Source organism: Antechinus flavipes, chromosome 1 (assembly GCF_016432865.1).
Source record: "Antechinus flavipes isolate AdamAnt ecotype Samford, QLD, Australia chromosome 1, AdamAnt_v2, whole genome shotgun sequence".
In the NCBI taxonomy this organism is placed as follows: domain Eukaryota; kingdom Metazoa; phylum Chordata; class Mammalia; order Dasyuromorphia; family Dasyuridae; genus Antechinus; species Antechinus flavipes.
The window spans coordinates 665,147,820-665,167,908 of NC_067398.1; the positions used below are offsets into that span (position 1 = coordinate 665,147,820).

Consider the following 20,089-nt stretch of genomic DNA (forward strand, 5'->3'; position numbering starts at 1 on the left):
TTGAAGAGATGGTTAGGAGTTTTAAGATAGGAAAGATTTGAGCATATTTGCAAAATGAAAGGAAAGAGGAAAGGAAGAAGAGGGAAAAGGAGAGGGAGAAGGAGAGAGAAGGGAGGAGAAATAGAGAGGTGGGGAGATCCTGGGGAGACAGGCAGGAATGGAATCAAGGACATGGTTCTCTTTGGCAAAAAGAGCTGCCTCTTCTTCTGAGAACAGAGCAAAATGGATAAATAGAAGCAAATGCAGGGATGAGGAAAGGGGTGTCTGCCTTGTATGGAGAGAAAAGGACAGGATGAGATGGAAGTCTGGGTGGCAGTGGGAGGGGTAGGAGGACAGAGGAAGTGTTCCCCTCCCCCACTTCTGGAATCTCTTCACTACGTTGTAGCCCAAGTCACCATGGTGATGAGAAGACCAGAGTTCAGAAGACTCGTTTCATCTGAAGGAGAAGAAACGAGTCTCTTGTCCCCTTTACCGTGGGGTCCTAGAAGCCATGCCTCTGTTCCTGCATCCCCTGAAGCTGACCCCTGATGATAGGGTGGGTGCCCCAGAATGGCGACAGCAAACTCGAAATTTAGTGAATGCTGCCCAGCAGCTGACAGACCGATGCAACGAAGCCGCGGTGGCTGTGTGGAAACCCCCGGACAATGCTTCAGACGCCAACCTTACCCCGAGCCAGCGCCGACGAAAGTACACAGCCCCCTGGCGTTTCCGCGTAGAGATGCTCAAGGGTGGTGGGACCGTGCAGCAGCCTCCCCCCGAGGAAGGGGTCACCCTCTGGAAGGCGAAGATTAAGCCCCCTGCGTGGGAGGCAAACATACCCCTGCCACTGCATAGGGAAGCCCGGACTATGAGGACTAATGAGTATATCCAGAATTACGTGCGAGGTGCCAGGCTCTTGGCTGCTCGCCTGCGCCAGGCGGCTCATGAGATCAACGTGAAGATCCAGGCCCTCATTCGACAGAGAGAAGTCATGGACCACAGGCTCAGTGAGATACGAAAGGGTCTGCTCATCAATGAGCAAAGCAGAAAACTTCGGCTCTCCCGGCCTGTCTCAGAGCAGGTGAGACCTCTAACCTCCCTCCAAAGCTAGCAGGCCAGGCCAGAATAGAGCTCAGACAAACTTTCTAAGTACCCAGAGCTTCCACGAGATCAAATAGTCCCTACCGTCATCAGATTTTCAGATCAAATACCTTCCACTCGAAATCCCGGAGTCATAGTTCCTCATAGAAACCAGAGTATCCAGGATGTAAGATTCCCCACACCCCTCTCACTCTCAAGAGGTCACAAACGCTGTCCCCCCCCTTCCCAAGATAGCCATGGGATTTAGGAGATGGAATAGTTCTTTCTCCTCTTCCCTTCTTTTCCTGCTCAAAAAACAAAACAAAACAAAACAAAAAACAAAAACAAAAACAGGGGAACAGTCAAACTTTCAGTCATCCACAGCCTCCAGGAGGTCAAAAAAAAAAAAAGTCCTCCCCATCAAAAACTCCCAGATCATCACACAGCCGGGCCAAGTCACTTATATCTCCTTGGAGATCAAACACATTTTCTCTTTACAGTCCCAAATTCACCAAATCAGATATTCCTTCAATTCACATGAGACCAATCGTCTCTTCTCCCCTAAACTCTCAAATCCAGCACACCTTCCTAGCCCAACACTGGACATCAAGTCCTTCCTTCCTTTCCCTAAATGACAAACATCTCTTCCCTCTCTTTCTGTAGGTCCCAGACAAAACTGACACTCAGCTTCTGTGGGAGAAAGAAGAGCTTCGGGGCCTGAAAAGGAGAGTGGAAAAGGACATGGAGACCTCAGAGACTTTGCTAAAGGTAGGAGAGCTGTAAGTTCTCTTTTTCTCTCCTCTCTTTTCCAACCTGCCCCTTTGGGGATGAAATTACTTTTGGTAACACACAAGGCAAATCTCTGAGAAGGAGCAGTTAATTGGTTATTGCTTCTGAATAGTATGGAGATTTGTTATGGCCCTAGAATCCAAAAATCAAAAATCGGGACTTGACTTCTGCTTAAGAGATCTTGAGCAACTGACTTCCACTTTCTCTGTCTCAGTTTCCTCACTCATAAAATGGAGATATTTGCCTTATTCATTTGTTACTGAAAAGAGCTGGAGAATCTCATGAAACTGTGCTTACTGGGTCCATTACAAATTTATATTCCATAATTTCATAACAGCAAAGCAATTCTTTTACAAATCTCTGATTTGCTATCCCACTCACCAGTTGCTATTCCAAACCCTTTCTTTTTTTTTTTAAATAACTTTTTATTGCTAAAACCCATACCAGGGTAATTTTTTTACAGCATTATCCCTTGCATTCACTTCTGTTCCGATTTTTCCCCTCCCTCCCTCCACCCCCTCCCCCAGAGGGCAAGCAGTCCTTTACATGTTGAATAGGTTACAGTATATCCTAGATACAATATATGTGTGCAGAACCGAATAGTTCTCTTGTTGCATAGGAAGAATTGAATTCAGAAGGTATAAATAACCCAGAAAGAAAAACAAAAATGCAAGCAGTTTATATTCATTTTTCAGTGTTCTTTCTTTGGGTGTAGCTGCTTCTGTCTATCTTTGATCAATTAAGGCTCTCTTTACCGAAGGGATCCACTTCCATCAGAATACATCCTCAAACAGTATCGTTGTTGAGGTATAGAATGATTTCCTGGTTCTGCTCATTTCACTTAGCATCAGTTCATGTAAGTTTCGCCAGTCCTCTCTGTATTCATCCCACTGGTCATTCCTTACAGAACAATAATATTCCATAATGTTCATATACCACAATTTACTCAACCATTCTCCAATTGATGGGCATCCATTCATTTTCCAGCTTCTAGCCACTACAAACAGGGCTGCCACAAACATTTTGGCACATACAGGTCCCTTTCCCTTCTTTAGTATCTCTTTGGGGTATAAGCCCAGTAGAAACACTGCTGGGGTATGCACAGATTGATAACTTTTTGAGCATAGTTCCAAATTGCTCTCCAGAATGGCTGGATGTGTTCACAATTCCACCAACAGTGTATCATTGTCCCTGTTTTCCCACATCCCCTCCAACATTCCACATTATCTTTCCCTGTCACTCTAGCCAATCTGACAGGTGTGTAGTGGTATCTCAGAGTTGTCTTAATTTACATTTCTCTGATTAATAATGATTTGGAGCATATTTTCATATGTCTATAAATAGTTCCAATTTCTTCGTCTGAGAATTGCCAAACCCTTTCTTGACTCTTGAAGTCTCTGCCCACCTTCTCAGCTGCAGATCTCACAGAATGCTTCACTGAAAAAACTGAAGTCATTCTCAGAGTTCCTTCTTCTCTCCTCTTCTAATATCACTGTGTGATATTGGAAAGCCTCCTTTCTGAGGTGATCATCTATTGACATTGTATATATCTTGTAAATATAGTTATTTGCATGTAATCCTTCTCGTCCCCTCTCCATTAAACTGAACTCATTGAGAGCAGTGACCATGTTTTTACCTTTCTCTGTATTAGTAAAGTGTACTTAATAAAGTGCTTGGCACATAGTAGGTATTTCCTAAGTATTTGTTGACTGATTGACCTTTATGAGGATCAAGTAAAATGTTATATTGTTCTAGTAGTAGTAAGCAATCCTACTAATAATAATAGAAATAATCATGAGTAACGTTGTGCCCTGATGCTGTTGAGCACACAAAAAACAAAACTGGCATCATTCCTGCTCTTTTGTCAATCTAATCCAATAGTTATTTATTAAAATTACTATGTAGAAAGCCATACACTCAGCACAGAACATACAAGAACAATTATTTGATTTTCCTTTCAAAGAATTTAAAATTTAATGTGGGAAAGCAATCACAGACTCTTTGAGATAGAAGGGGTCCCAGAAGCCATCAGATCTAACTTGGACCTGAATTCATCTTTATTAACCTCAACAAAGAGACATCCAGGCTCCCGTTGACAAATTCTAGTGATAGAAAAACCTTCACTTCCAGAAACAATGCATTCCACTTTGGGACAGTTCTTATTGTTAGGAACTTTTTCCCTACATCAAATCTAAATCTAGGTCTATTGCTTCCACATGTAGCAATTAGGACCATCTCTTGGGAATGAGCAGAACATAATTCTTTTTCTATATGACAGCTCTTCAAAGTCTTTATGAAACAGCTAAGTGGCACAATATCACAGTCCAGAGCACTGGACATGGAGTCAGGAAGACCTGAATTCAAATCTGGCATCAGACACTTGTTAGCTGTGTTACTCTGGCCAAATTACTTTTTTAAAAAACCCTCTTATTTGCTCATCTGTAAAATGGGATAATAATAGCAATGACATCCAATGGTGATTATGAGTCTCAAATGAGAATACTCGTACCTGGTATGTAGTAAGTACTATGTAAATATTTGATCTTACTATTATTATTATTCAAACAATTGAAAAAAAAAAAGCTAAAATGTTGCCCTGGAGTCTTCTTTTTTCTAAACTAAATACCCCCAAATCCTTATGCAATATGATTTCTTATACTCTCTAGAATCTGCTTTCCATCCTCTGGACAAGCACCTCCAATTCAATAGGTTGAACATAGTGTAGAAGCAGAAATCATTGTTTGAAAGAATCTTAGAGATCATCTAGTCCCATGATGTCAAATTCAAATAGAAACAGATGCCCAGGGTTGAATACACCACAGCTCTGACCTCTGATTCTAGTTCAACTGACCACTTGAGTTAAGGAAGCCAGTAAGCTACAGCTTCCTAACTGACTATGATGTTCACCTTCCCATTGCCATGACTTTAGAAATTATGAAACACTGTGTCCAGTCCTGTGACATAAATATGCCAATTATATGGGTAAGGAAAACTAAGGCTGGGGCAGTGAAGTGACTTAGCATTCACACAGACAATAAGTGACAGGGCAGGTACAAAGTTCAGGTCTTAAGACTTCATGTCCATCCCATTTCAACTTCCAGAAACAAAGCTGTCTCTAGCTGTTTTACAGGAGCCCTTCAGCATCCATTTCCCTAGCCATTCGGGTCTTCTCTGGGATCCAAGTAGCAATAAAATGGGTTTCCCACATACACATAAAACCAGGTCTTATGGGTCAGGGATTGGCAGGGTGGGGAAGAGAATCTAGACCTGTGATTTTATCAATTTGGGGAACTCTTGCTGAAAGAGTTCATTCTGCTAATGCAGATCTTGGAACCTGTTATTAGTGTTTATTTTTGGAAAGTTGTCTGGGGAAACTGAGAGTTTAAACAATTTGATCAGGGTCACAGAGCCAGTAAGTATAAAATAAAGGACTTGAATCCAGGTCTCACCCAAAATTAGCTCTTATCACCCATCGCTCCTCCACATTTCCACATTTCTTGTTTTATTATCTCATTTCAGTGTAAGTTGGGTCCAGTATGAGGTAGCCTTCTCATCCTCACAAAAAATAGAACTAAGGAGGAAGGGCATAGAAATATAAGGATAGATTCCCATCTTCTCTGGGTCTGCCTCTCCCCAGAAGCCTCTACTATACCCCCAAGCCTCTCCCTCTCTTCCCACATCTTCTCCCCACTTGATTTCATCCTTGCTCCAAAGACCTTTTTGACCTGCCCTCCATTTTGTCCCACTCCAGGCCTTGTCTAAATGTCGTGAGGATCTGACAGTTTGCTGTGAAGAGCGGCTTCTGGTGGTGGATTTGATGAACCACTGCTTGGATGCAGCACTGTCGGAGGCTGGGCGTCAGTCCTGGATCAATATCAGCCGAGCTCATACTCCCAAGGTGCAGGGTGCCGTCAGTCCACCAATCAACCCTGTGGGGGTCAACCCCCCAGGTGCGTCCTGCCCCAGTTGGAGACACCCTTCCCTCAAGTGCCTGAGATATAATCCCCATGGAACTGGACCAACTTACACCCCCGTATTCCACCCCAGACCCATAAATTCTAAGCATCTAATAATATGGTCACTGGCCCTTCATCATTAGAGAGGAAACATGGCAGAATGAAGATAATGCTTGCTTTGGAGCCAGGGAAATCTGAGTTCAAATTCTATCTGACACTTACTGGTGATGTGACCCTGAGCCTCAGTTTCCTCATCAGCAAAATGAGGAGGTTGGACCAGAAGGCCACTAAGCTCTCTTCCAGCTCTAAATCTATGATCCTATTTCTAATGAGCTCCCACTAATGACCCTCTCCAGTAACATATACCCTGGGGCAGCCATTAACCTCTCAGTTTTTAGGCAACTCTTCAACACTGATGGCTTATGGAGCTTCATCTATGACTGGATTTTCCCCACCCAGAATTTTCAGGGATGAATGTAAAAGTCTTAGTCATAGGTTCAAGAAATCATCTTCAGAAGTTAAAGATAGGGGAACTATTGCTAGATAGCAGCATGGCATTCTGGTAAGGACGCCAAGCTGTAATTAAAGGTCCTGAATTTAAATTTTGGATCTTTTATTTGCTACTTGTGGGACCTTGATCCAACTTCTTCCTGTCTTGGGGCTTCAATTTCATCATCTGTAAAATGAAGGAGTTAGACTAGATGGCCTCTGAGCTTCCTTCCAACTCTTGATCTATGGATTTTATGATATTATGACTTCACAAGTACAAGATGTGACTAGAGAGCATTTGGTCTGAAAAATATCTGAGAGCTCCTTCAACCTCAAGCTCAGTGTGAACCAACAATGTGATATGTCAGCCAAGAAAGACAGCCTAACCTCTTGCTATCTTAAGAGAGGTTCAGCTTCCTGGGATAAGGAAGCAATGGATAATCCCACTTTCCCTGGTAAGATCATAACTGAAGAATTCAGTTCAAGGCATTATAATTTGGGAAGGTTCTTGATAGGCTGGGGATTGTCCACAAGAGGACTACCAGAATGGAAAAGAGTCTCAAATCTTTCAGCTCCAGGAATTTTTTCTGGCTGTCCCTCATGCCTAAAATGTTCTTCCTCCTCAACTTTGACTACTGATTAATTTGGCTTCCTTCAAGTTCCAGTGAAAATCCCATTTTTTACAGAAAGCCTTTCCCAGCCCCCAGTAATTCTAGGGTCTTCTCTCATTGCTTTCTATTTGTCATGTATAATATATATATTTATTTGCATGATGCAAGTCCTTGAAAGCAGGGAATTTTTTATTGCCTCTTATTCTATTCCTGGGACTTAGCACAGTGCCTGGCAAACTAGGTACCTAATAAAAGTTGATTTACTGATAATTAAAGAAAGTTGGGATGTTTAGCCTAAAGAAAAGGGAGGAATAGGAGAAAAGGGAGGAAGATGATAATTGCCTTCAAGTATTTAAAATGTTGTCAAGTAGAAGTGAGATTAGACTAAAATTTGAGTTGGCACATGGGAGAAGAGTGCTGAACTTGGAATCAGGATGAATTAGAATCCTATCTTAGATTCTTTCTAGCTATGGGACACTAGGCAAGTCAATTAACTTTTGTTTCAGTTTCCTTAACACAAAATGGAAATAATGATTGCCACGAGCATAAAAAGGAGACATTTATAAAGCATTTAGTACTGTGCTTGGCATATAGTAGGTGTAGAATAGTGTTAACTATTATTATCAGTTATTATGATTATTTAACCTCTATCTTGCCTCTATAAAATGATAACAATAACATCTACCTCCCAGGGTTGTTGTGAGGATCAAATGAGATAGCATATGCAAAGGGCTTTGTAAACCTTAAAAGTACCATATAAAATTAGCTATCACTATCCTCATCAGCAAATGAGGGGCTTGGACTATTATTACTATTGCTATTACTATGCCTCAAAGAGTTCTAGGCCAGTAAAAGTGTCTGAGGCAGGATTCTGATTCCAAGTTGAGAACTCTTATCCTGTGTGCCTTAAAGAAATATAATCTCACACTTTTACAAGGCCACAGGCAAAATACTTGAAGGCAATTATCTTCCTTACTTCTTCCCTATCCCAACCTTAGCTTCTTTAGGCTAAACATCCCAAGTTCTTTCAATCAGTAATAAATCAACTTTTATTAAGCTCCTACTTTTTGCCAGGTATTGTGCTAAGTCCTAGAATACAAAAAGAGTACGTGTGGAAGTCACAAAGAGACAAACTGAGTTGGAGATAAGGAGAAGCTTTTTGACAATTTGAATTTTATAAGCATGTGATAAATTCAGGAGATAGTGGACTCTCCCTTACTGGACATCTTCAGGCAAAGATTGAATGACCACCAAAAAATAGTTTTTTCAGGAATGGGCTGATCTAGAGGAAGAGTCAAGACACAACTAAGAAACTCATTCAGAAACTACCTCACTGATTTTGTGAGCCACTTCCTTCTCCTCCTCCCCAGAAGGCTCCTAGTATCCTGTGAGCATGACCACATACCAGTACTGCTCATGACTCTTCCTATGAGACAGCACAGTGTATAGAGCACCAGCTCTCAAGTCAGGAGGACCTGGCTTTAAATCCAGTCTTAGATACTTAACCCCAATTATCTTACAGAATGAATGAATGAATGAACGAATGGATAGATAAATAAGTACATGAATAAATGACTAAATCTCTCCCCTAGTGCCATTGAACTCTTCAGGCATCATATGTAGCAGTAGTAACAATAAAAGCACTCATTTCTGTAACATAGAAAATTTACATATACTTTCCTGACCATAGCCCAGTGAACTAAGTAGAACTTAAGATTACATTAAATTAAGAACTAAGTATTATTTCCCACATACACATATATTTATACATAGCACAGTGGAGATTTAGAAGATGCCAGGTCCATTTATAAAGACCCTCAGAAAAACAAAGATGCCTGAGAGAAACACGGTCACAGATAAGCCTCCACACACTTAGAGGGAGGTGGGAAAGAACATGGTGGAAGCTCAGTTGTCTTGGAGAGTTCTTCCAACAGGTACTTCCTCTATTCCCTCAGACTGTGACTTGGCTCTGAATGATGCCAAACGACTCCTGGTGGAGGGAAAATCAGCACTGGAGAACATGAGAAAGAGTGAGCATCATGCCCAAAACTGGCAACTGCACCTCAATAAAACAGTGGCGAATTCTCTGTCCCGAAAGATGCAAGAAAGTATGCAGCTCAAGGTGAACTGGGGGAAGGGGCTAGGGCCATGGGCGGCGTTGGCTCTGGGACTAATCGGAGACTAGAGTTGGATGGGGATTTCAAAGGAAGGAAATATTTATTAAGCACTTACTGTATTCTGGGCCCTGTGCTAAGAGCTGAGGATACAGACCAGATAGGAGCAAAAATGATAACCATTGCTCTAAAGGGGCATACCTTCTAAAAGGTGAAGAAAATATGCAAAAGGGAGTGAAAAGTGGGAGTGAGGATGGGTGAAGGAGAAATTTGAGTACCCAGCTGTGGTGACTTTCTTCTTTTAAAATAATATAATGGTTTTCTCCGGGAGAAAGCAGGTTTCTCGGGGAGGCTTTCTGGAGGCAGCCTTAGTTGCAGTTGAAAATAATAATCACCTCAAAATGCAGCCAGGTGATAAAAGTTCAGATCTTTTATTGTTTCCAGTATAGCCCTGTTAGCTTTCTTAGAGGCCTATATCTCTGCTTGGTTCCAAGAGCTCTTGCAGCTTTGTCCTTTGCTTCTGCCTCTGCTTTCTTCAGCCTCCCATTCAGCTGAACTCTCGACTCGTAGCTTCTTCACTCTGAAAACTCCCTTGACTGGTCCATTGAAGCTATATTTATGTTCCTTCGAGAGAGAGGGATTGTGGGATGCAAGAGAGAGGGATTATGGGTTTCTTCTCAGAGTGCTCTCTGGCCCTAAGAGCTTCAAGGGAGGTGTGAATTCACAAAGTTACACAGTTAACTTTGTGAATCTCCCATACTTGTGAATTCCAATGAGTAAAGATATAAACACTAAAATTGTATCAATTAGTTCTATTTAGTACCTTATTTCTTCTGACCCATAATATCTCCTTGTAAGATCAGATCAATCATACTAAATTAGATAATTATTGTCTCTATCAACTCTAATGACTTAACAGTTTGTAAAGATTCCAACACCCAGCACATAGAATGTTTTTGCAGGGTGGAATCTAAGAACAGGCACAGGAGAGAAATGAAAGCTAGCCTAAGCCCCTCCACAAAATGGAGGCTCAGGGGATTACCAGATGAAAATTGGTGGGGTAGCTGAAGATAAATAGTGAATATATGTAGAGCTGTTTGAATGTTTGGTTGAAAATCTCACAGACTGTATTTGGAAGTGATTTGAGGAAAGAGATACTTTGAAGGCTGTTGGGGAGTCACATGGAGTTGAGGATGTGCATGGAATTGGATGGGGATGACATGTGAAAAGATTTCAGGGTAGTTGGAGGTCTAATAGAAGGGTACATGTAGAGTTATTTGGATGGCTAATGGAAAACTATACATAGAATTCATGTATGAAATTGATTTTGGGAATATTTGGCTGCCTATTGGGGGCACTATGGAATTGGTGAGGGGCCTTTTGTGGAATTAGTTTGGAGAAAAGTTGGGGGTTATGTTTGACGTATACTTGAGAATAGATAAGAGTAAAGAAAGCTAGATAGTACCATACATGGAAATGGAAGGGATAGGGCCTGTATATGCACAACTATACACACACACACACACACACACACACACACACACACACATATATGTATGTATATGCATAACCAGTATAAACTGATTGTGAGGCCTTGGGTAATTTAATACAATCATAAGATTTAGAGCTGGAAAGAATCTGAAAAATCATTGAGTCCAACCTATTCATTTTGTAGGTGAGAGAAGGTTAAATAACTTTGACTTGCCTTGGGTCATATAGCTAGAATATAAGGAGTATTTGAATTCAATGGTTAACACTATCTACTGCCCATCACACTGTCTTCTCTCAGGAAAGGCTGAACATGATGACTGGACTCATGAGAGGAACCATTCTTCGATGCAAGAAGTTCAAGGAAGAGATGCTTCTCACACAGGGACTCAGCAGGGTAGGAAAGGGCTTTCCTTGAGATCAGGCATGGAGGGAGATCGAGAAGATAGAGGAAACTGGGAGGTTTGTGTGTGATGAAGGGGGAGAGGGCATGTCTCAATCCTCACTAACCTTATTCTCCATCTCCAGGGTCCTGTGTGTGATACTTACCTGTCAACCAAAGAGAAGCTGGATAGGCCCATGGTCCGTGTGTTCCAGAGACATGTTGGCACCCAGCTTCCAGAAGCCAGTTATCTTACTTTGGTATGACCTCCCCCTCGCATCTACAGAACCTGCCTTTCTTTCCCTTCCCCTCCAACTCCTTCCTCTCCCAGACTCTCCAGTTTATCTTTCTTTTCCTGTAATGTTCCTTTCTTCCCTCTCCTTCCCAAACTCTTCTCCTTTAATCAATCAACAAATTTTTATCAAATGCTTACTATTTGAAGGACCCTAGAGTGGGCACTAGGAATGGTGCAAAATTGAGATAAAAAGTGAACCTTTCCCTCACAGATAATTCAAATATATATCCTAAGGTAAGTGCATTAGACAGGTGAGAATACTGGTAAAGTCTGGGGAAATAAGAGGGGTAAAGGACAATCTAAGAGGCTTTCTAGAGAAGAAAATGAAAGTTGATGGAAACTTTGAAAGATAGGCAGATAAAAGGGAAAAGAGGGAAGAAAGCATTACAGATATAGGGAAGCGCCTGAATAATAGCATGGATGTCTAAGAATATAGGTGTGCATGTTCAAGGAGCAGAGACTTGTCTAGTCTGGCTGAAGCATAGAATGTGCAGAAAATAATCCTAAGTTTGGAACAATATGACTGTGGAGATCTTTGAATGGTGTTAGTAAGAAGAATTCAAATTTTTCTCAATAGGCAATAGATTTTTGAGCAAAATAGAATTTTGAGAAAAATGGCCATTTCTAATGGGAAGAAAGGCTCTTCTAACAATAGTATGAAGGATGGATTTTTGTTGTTGTTCAATTGTGTCCAATTCTAAATGACCCCAAGTTTGTCCACAGGCTTTCCTGAAAAATTATACTAGAATCATTTGCCATTTCTTTCTCCCCAATTTATAGATGAGGAACTGAGGCAAATAGGGGTTAAGTGATTGGCTCAGGATCACACAGAAAGTTAGTATCTGAGATCTAATTTGAACTCAAATCCTCCTGATTCTAGGTCCATGTTCTGTGTTCACTATATCACCTAACTGCCCCAAGATGAATATGATGAAAGATGGATAGAAAAGAAAAATATGTATTTCCAAATTTTCCCCAATATTTCTCTTCTTATAAACAAGTATTGATGTTATTGTCCTTACCAACGAGTATTGGTCCTTATAACAAAGAGATGGGGAAGTCTATGAGAAGGGTATTGCAAAAGTCCAAGAAGGTAGAAGTGAAAGCATTTACTAGAATAATAATTGTGAAACTAGAGAGAGGAGAGTCACTGGAGAGATGTAGTGGGTATGGAATTGATAAAACATAGTTATTGGCTAATTATGAGAGGTGGGAGAAGGGGAAGAATTTGAGAGGCCATTTGTCTTAATTGAACAGTTGACATAAAATGACTCAACCAAAGTTACTCAGGTAGTAGGAAGGAGAATTGGGATCCATCAGTACATAAGTCATGATGAACTAACCCTGCCTGGACAATTGCATGCCATAATACCAGACATAATGCATTCTTCTGCCAATTAGCTTTCCTTGCATAGATTGTTATATCAGTTTCTTTGGAGTAGCCATGGATCTCTTTAAGAAAGCCCTGTAATGCTCTAGAGCAGTGGTTCTCAAAGTATGGTCTAGAGAATCCGGGGGATCTCTGAAACCCTTTTAGAGGGTCTACAAATTCAAAAATAGTTTTTATTTCCAATATGGTAAATGTCTATAAATATAATCCAGATAAAAACGCTTTGGAGAGATCCTCAATAATTTTTAATAGAATAAAGATACTGAAAACAAAAGTTTGAGAACCACTGCTCTGGGTTTTATTCTATTGCTGGACCGTGTAAAAACAGAAACAGCTGAAAGACCTCAGTATCTCCAATGAAATTTTCTTCCATTTGGAGTCTACACAGGATATCTTAGAGAGAGTAATGAACTCCTTTGGCAAATATATCTTTTATATTTCATTTAATATTGATAATAATAGTAGTAATAGCTAGCATTTTTACAGTGCTCCCCAAAATCTCTTCTCTTCCAAATTTCCCTATTACTCTTGATGGTACCATCATTATGCCATTTACCTAAGCTCACCATTTTTGACTTTTCATTCTCATCCATCATATCCAATTAATTGCCAGGGCTTGTCAATTCTACCTTAATTCTTATGTATGCTATCTTTTCTCCTCTGAAATGAACAACATTTTGATGAAGGTCTCATTACTTTACCCCTGGACAATTTACAATAACCTATTAATTGGTCTCCCTACCTCAACTCTCTTCCCATTCCAGTTCATCCTCCACTATGTTGTCAGCTGAATCTTCTTCAGCCTTAGATTTGACCATGTCACCCACACTCACCTCTTGTCAATCAACTCTAGTAGTTCCCTATTGCCTCCAGGATCAATATAAAATCTTCGATTTCGTTTTCAAAGATCATCATAACTTCCTTCCTTCCTATTTTCCAATCTTCTTATACACCTTACATCTACTCCTACCATGGACTTCTGTCATCCATTGATCCTGGCCTTCTCACTGTTCCTTGTACAAAATTCCATATTTCCACACATTTTCCTGGCTGTCTCCATATTGAGAATTCTCTCTCTCTCATCCCATCTCCTGACTTTCAAGTTCCTCCTAAAACACTGTCTTTTGCCCAAAAAAAAAAGCTTTTCTAAACTTTCTTTAATGTTAGTCTTTTTATTATCTCTATAATTTATTATCTCTAATTTATCCTGAACATATCTTTGTGTATATAGTTGTTTTCATATTGTATCCTCCAATAGACTGGGAACTGCTTGGGAATAGGGATGGTCTTTTTCCTTTCTTTCTTTCTTTCTTTAGCCAACATTTGGTACATTGCTTGATACCTGGTAGACACTTATTAACTGCTTTTTTGACTAATAGAAATTGGTTTGATATCAGTTATTACTTCTCTATGAAATGATGATAATCAAAATCAATCTCATCACTTTTATCTACTTCCCATTTTTCAGTCAACACATTATTTGACTTCCATGTTGGGGACTTTATAATTCCATAGGTAATAGTTCTCTATTACTTCCAGAATCAAAAACAAAAATCTCTGATATTCAAAGCCCTTTACTCCCCGTCTCTCTCTCACACACATACACACACACGTGCACCTTTCCAGTTTTTTTGTACCTTATACCTGTCCACATATTCTTCAATCAAATGACACTGGCCTTCTTGCTTTTCTATGAACAAGACACTCCATTTCTCAGCTCTGGGCATTTTCTCTGGCTGCCCCCATACCTGGAATGCTCTCCCTCCTCTTCTCTACTTCCTGCCTTCCTGGCTTTCTTCCAGTTCCAACTATACAATCTTGCCTTCTCCAGGAAAACTTTAATTTCCCTTAATTCCTCCCTTCTGTTAATTATTTCCTATTTATCCTGTAGATAGATTATTTGTACTTTTTTGTTTTCTGATTGTCTCCATCAAGATCATGAATTCCTTGAAAATAGGGATTGTCTTTTGCCCCAGTGCTTAGCACAGTGACTGGCACATAGTAAGCACTTAATATTGCTTCTTGACTAACTAATAGGGACTTAGAACAGACAAAGACCCCAATTAGCTTGTTCAAATGATATTTTTTTTCTCATGGATAACACTAAGAGTATGATATCATACCATTCAAAGGGCACTAGAGAGCTGCCTCTTGAACAATTATAATGACATGTAAGGAGAATGCCTTGGAGAAGAGACTGGACCATATATGAACATTCCATAACTGATTCTGGTTGGCTGACTAAGATTGGAAGGAGCTTTTTTGATTAACAGCAAAGTTGGAACTGTCAGTAGCTTCAAAAGAGCCTGAGTCAACTTTGGCCCGATCTCTTTGATTCCTTGTCTTCTTTATCTGGTGATGTGACAGTATGCAATGGACAGATTATGCTGTAAGGGGAAGGGCCTTCTGAGATCATATGGCCTTCAAGAAATAGGACATCCTACATCCTTTCATTTGTTCTCTTCCAATATAGGCAAAGGAAATGGAGATTCCAACTTTGGGTAAGAATAGCAGCCACAGAAATTCAGATATCAGTTAGGCTGGGTCTGGCAGCCAGCACAACATCAATGCCCTTGAGAAGGAACAATGTTTGGTTTTCAGTAGTGACTTTTGGAACTCTCAACAGAAGGATTCATCATCAGTCATATCTCATCTGGATGTGGAATTTGTGGGACCAATGCTCTGTTGAGGCTCATCCCCCTCCAAAACTGAGATTTTGTGGAGGATAGGGGCTATGTTGCTGGAGTATTGGAGAAAATATCTGTATGATTGTTCTTACTTTATCTTTGAAATAAATACAGTTATTCCTCCCACCTTGTAACATTTCCCATAACAGTTTCAATATATTACAGATCAGCATAAGAAATGAGAATATGGAAATTTTGCAGAAGTTACAGATGACACAGGAAGAATAGCAGATGACACAAAAATTTTGGAGTTTAGAAACTCCAAAATGCATAAAATATATTTAAAGTATTGTATAACAGCAACATATTTCAACTTTTAATAATTTAATAATTCAAATTTCTTCTTTGGTGTGAAGGGAAGGTTAAAAAAATTTACACATATTTTCCAGATGTGGGCATTGTACCCCTAACTCCCATAATGTGGAATGGATAACTGTATCTTTTTGTAAAAATCTAACTGATATTAAGTGGTTCGGTGTAACTGAGGTATCAGTCAGTCCCCTAACAAATGAGAGAATACAGATGATAGCTTTAGGCTACCTATAATTCTGACCCAGTGATGCATGAGGCTTGGATCTTGAAAGGAAAAAAAGCAGAACATCTCTGTTATACATTCATTTGGTGCTCATTTTGACTTTTACTGTAATCAGTCAATGATCAGACTTCACAATGATGATTATGAAATGACTCTCACCTTGGTATGGGTCTGGGCTAATTATGGAAGCGAATGGAACTGGGAAAAAAAACAATCAAGGGATTGATGGTCATAATTTGGATGAAAAGGAGGGTTAATATGGATAGTCACACTAGTGAATGCCTCTCAGCATCTTAAACTTCCTTCAATCACTATTAAGGCTCAGCACAGGTGTTATCTCCCACAAGAAATCTTTCTTGATCTTACTCTATCTCCAATAATTAGTCTTCTACAAATTAGCTTGTGAGCAATTAATTTGTAAGCAATGTATTTATGTCAGAGAGTGACTGAAATGGGATGGAGAAGTTCTTTGGCATTAAGGCTGAATAATAATTGAGAGGTGACAGAACTAAAAGGATCTCAGCATAAATACCAAAGTCCTTAAGATTGATGAGACAGAGTAAAGAGGAATACTGTGAATCAGGCAGTTATATTCATTTTAAAAATGGAAAAATTATTTGGAAGTCAGGAGGTAACTTCATTGAGGCTGAATGAATGAATGAGCATTTATTAAGTACTTGCTGCATGCAAACCATTGTGCTAAGCATTGAACATACAAATATATAAGCAAGATATTTGAAGGAGCTCACTTTTTAATAGGGAAAGCACATATAGGAGGAATCAACTGCATTAGATGGAAAAAATCTCATGATCCAAAGTGTTCAGGGGCAAAGTTGATGTTAATGATGCTTCTTTAGTTACTTCCTCCGATAAAATAACAATTTCTGATATTGACCACTTGACAGTGGCAAGAACTTTCTTTACTATGTAACTGTAACTGTGACTGCTGAAGAGGCAGAAGTCAGCTCACATCTTTCTTTGGATTTGGCTTTATCTGACAATAAAGCTGATGTCCTAGTGGGAAGGAAAAACATTCCATCCCCTAGACTCTAGGTTTTAGAGTTTGAGGCTATCTCCATGAAAAGCTAAAGGGATGAGGTGGTAGTAAGGTGATGGTTTGACTCACCTGGCCTATGCTGTCTCTTGTTTCTACTTTAAGGTGTCTTGTTGTCTCACTGAAGTGAGATTGCAGTTGGTGGGGATAGCTAGTCCTTTCTCCAAAGGGATTGCTCCCCCTGGATAATGACTGTGGGAGCTGTGTTGGAAACAGGACCAATGGTTTTAGAGATACTACTATTCCAGAAGTCCTAGGGTTAGCTCCTCATCGATTGCAATTGGTCAAGATGGTGTCAAGCCTATCCACAGGGATTGATAGTAACAGAGTGATACATTTGGACTGAAAGAAGCTTCAAAAAGGTCAGTATGATGGAGGAAAAGTCTGAAAGCCACAATGGGAAATGGGATATGTACAAACCTCCTGGTGCTACAAGTTGGCTAGGAGGAATGGCCATCATTAGAGATGTCCATGAGGGGTAAACTGTCCTTAGAGGAGAGTCAAGTTTCTCTCACAGTAAGGTCAAAAAGACTGTAAGTTAAAAAGTGTTGAGGAGACAAGGATGTTTCTAAAGAATCAGACAAGGGTTACAAAGGGCATGGTATGATTAGATAGCACATAGGAACAAGGTCAAAGCTGAACTGGAATGGGAGAGGAATGGATGATAAAAAGGAAGTAGTGAGTATCGGCCTGCCCCTTGCACCTAAAGCAGGGAGGCTAGATGCTTGGGTCTGGGGCACATATATAATAGGAGTTAGACTGAGATAACATGCCCCTTTGGTACAGATAAGCCAATAAAGAACTTACAGAAGTAAACCTTCCTAGAACTAGAGATAGCATTTAGAACCTTAGTTTGTCTATACCAGTGTCATTCTCCAGTACTGTGAGTATTCCACAATGGAAGAAATGTGGTTCTTTGGCATCTTAGAAGGAGCTGGGTGGCAGGCAGAATGAATAAATTACTAGACTTGGAGGCTGGAAGATCTCAGCTGAAATCCTGCCTCAAACATTTATTTACAAAGTATGTGACCAGGGAAGTGACTTAACTTATTTGTCTGAGTTTCCTCATGTCTAACTTGGGGAAAATAACAATACCTTCCCCACCCTGTATCCTACTATATATGTGTGTAGGAGGAAGGACAGAGACAAAGACAGAACCAAAGACAGAAGCAAGAGACCGAGATACAGAAAGAAATAGAGACAGAAACAGACAGCAAGACAGAAGATAAAAACAGAAACGCAAAGATAGGGAATAGGAGAAAAAAACAGACAAGACAGAAACAAAAACAGTATACAGAAAAAGACAGAGATAAACAGCAAGACAGAGACAGAAGCAGAGACAGGGAGACAAAGAAAAACAGACAAAAACAGACACAAAATCAGAGACAGAGGCAGAGACAGACAGAAACAGATACAGATAGAAAGACATAGAGCACTTTAAGACCTGCAAAATGTTTATATATTTTATAATTTGATTCTTAAAATAACTCCATAAGGTATATACTATTATGCCATTTTACAGATAAGGAAACTGAGGCTGGAAAGTTTAGTGGCTTGCCCAGGGTCACACAGCCAATTAAGAGCTGACACAGGATTTGAACTCAGTTTTCCCAGACTCCAATTCTTTCCTCTGCTATTGAGGGAACACAGCCATAAAGAGAATTGGCATACTGCTTGCTTCTTCATATAGTTTCCTGACAAGTCAGTCCTCTATCAACGTTGTTTTTTGTTGGTTGGATGGTTTAGGAAAGCAGGGACAGACTTTCACTCCCAATGAAAAAATTTCACCAATGTAGATAGGTGCCCATTCTACCATCTAGGGAATAGCAAGGGGAACCGAGAGGCTGTGACTTCCCCAGGGTCACACAGTGGGACTTGAGCCTGGTACCAAATCTAGTTCTCTAGCCAGAAAGACACATTGCTTCTGCGCAGCAGTCACTCCCTCCCCGTTTTCCGTCTCACTCCTAACTGGTTTTTCTCTCCACCCCATTCCAGTCACCTTTTATGTAGAGGGGGTAAGGGGGGAGAAGGGGTTCTCCTCCCTCCTTCCCCGCTGCTTACACCGTGTCTCCCTCCATCACCATCCCGCCCCTCTCCCCAGGGCACTGACACGCTGAAGCAAAACATCATCAAGACGGAAAAGGACTTGGAGAAGCTGGACGCCACCAAGAAGCACCTGAACAACAGCTTGCTCGGCAAGCAGCTCGGTTACGAAGTGGATTACGACGTGGCACGCCTGCGCGTTCGCCACGGAGACCCACGCGTAACTTACGAGCAAGCCAAGCGTTTATGTCACGACTGACCGCTACCTACCTCACGCCCACCTCCGCCCTGGTCCCGGCCCCGACCCCGCTCTCCAATAAAAGTCAAGTTGAAAGTGGGAAGAGCTGTCCAGTATTTCCAACTCTGCCGCCTAGTCATAGGACAGAGCATGAAGGGACCCCTGTTGTACAGATGGGTAGACTGAGTCCCAGGGAGGAGGGCAAAAGCTCACAAATGGGCAGGGATAGTATTCAATACCCTGCTCCTCTGCCTTCACTTCCAAAGGTCTTTCACTTAAGCCTTAGATTCTATGGTTGGTAAGTAGTAGCTGAACACACACACACACACACACACACACACACACACACACTTATAGGAAATTTAGATTTAAGACTACCTAAATAATGTCAGACTGCAAGAACAGGAAAAGAGCTGCCATAGAACATACACTGAGCTGGAAGGGGCTGCAGAGGCCATATTGATCTGGCATTCACCTTTCTTCAGGTGGAGAAACTGAGAGCCAGATATGTAAAAGAACTTCAAGATCATAATATAGGAATGTAATTGTAACACGTCTCTAATTTCCAGTCTAAAGCTCAGGGACACTGACTTTTTAAAAGATGGTCTAAGCCAAGTTCTAATCTTTCTTTGGCAGTCAGTCTGGGGAAGTTTAGGGAACCTTTCTCAGAATCTTATTTTTAAATACATAAAAGAGGGTTACAAAGGAAATCACGAATACAGGGACCAAAAAAATGGGGTTGGGGGGGGGGGGATCTGTATTAAGTGACTTGCCGAAGGTTGGTATGTTAGATGTTAAATGTTAGAGATGAGTCATTGAGTCCAACTGTGGCTAATCAGACCAATACCATCTGGGAATGCTCTGCCACAAGTCGAACACAAATAATCCCTAGGAACATTTGGGGTGGATTCTCTACTTTTGTGCATCTCATGTTCTGAGCTAATTCAGTTCTGGTTTGC

The 20,089-nt window shown here is 40.7% G+C and overlaps 1 protein-coding gene across 1 annotated transcript; it reads left to right on the top strand.

Moving 5' to 3' along the window:
- Positions 1 to 373: 373 nt before the first annotated feature.
- Positions 374 to 19,224, top strand: CCDC105 (coiled-coil domain containing 105). The gene is made up of 7 exons (XM_051968224.1): positions 374 to 1,060; positions 1,723 to 1,827; positions 5,600 to 5,798; positions 8,860 to 9,026; positions 10,808 to 10,903; positions 11,035 to 11,148; positions 18,951 to 19,224. The coding sequence occupies exons 1-7, from the start codon at positions 491 to 493 to the stop codon at positions 19,149 to 19,151; spliced, it is 1,452 nt and encodes a 483-aa protein (XP_051824184.1). The 5' UTR covers positions 374 to 490; the 3' UTR covers positions 19,152 to 19,224.
- The last annotated feature ends 865 nt before the right edge of the window (positions 19,225 to 20,089 follow it).

Bases quoted from the DNA above. Each gene is read 5' to 3' on its own strand.
- CCDC105 (XM_051968224.1), top strand. From the start codon at position 491: ATGCCTCTGTTCCTGCATCCCCTGAAGCTGACCCCTGATGATAGGGTG. The intron at 1,061-1,722 runs GTGAGACCTCTA...CTCTTTCTGTAG, and splicing joins CCCGGCCTGTCTCAGAGCAG to GTCCCAGACAAAACTGACAC. The intron at 1,828-5,599 runs GTAGGAGAGCTG...GTCCCACTCCAG, and splicing joins CCTCAGAGACTTTGCTAAAG to GCCTTGTCTAAATGTCGTGA.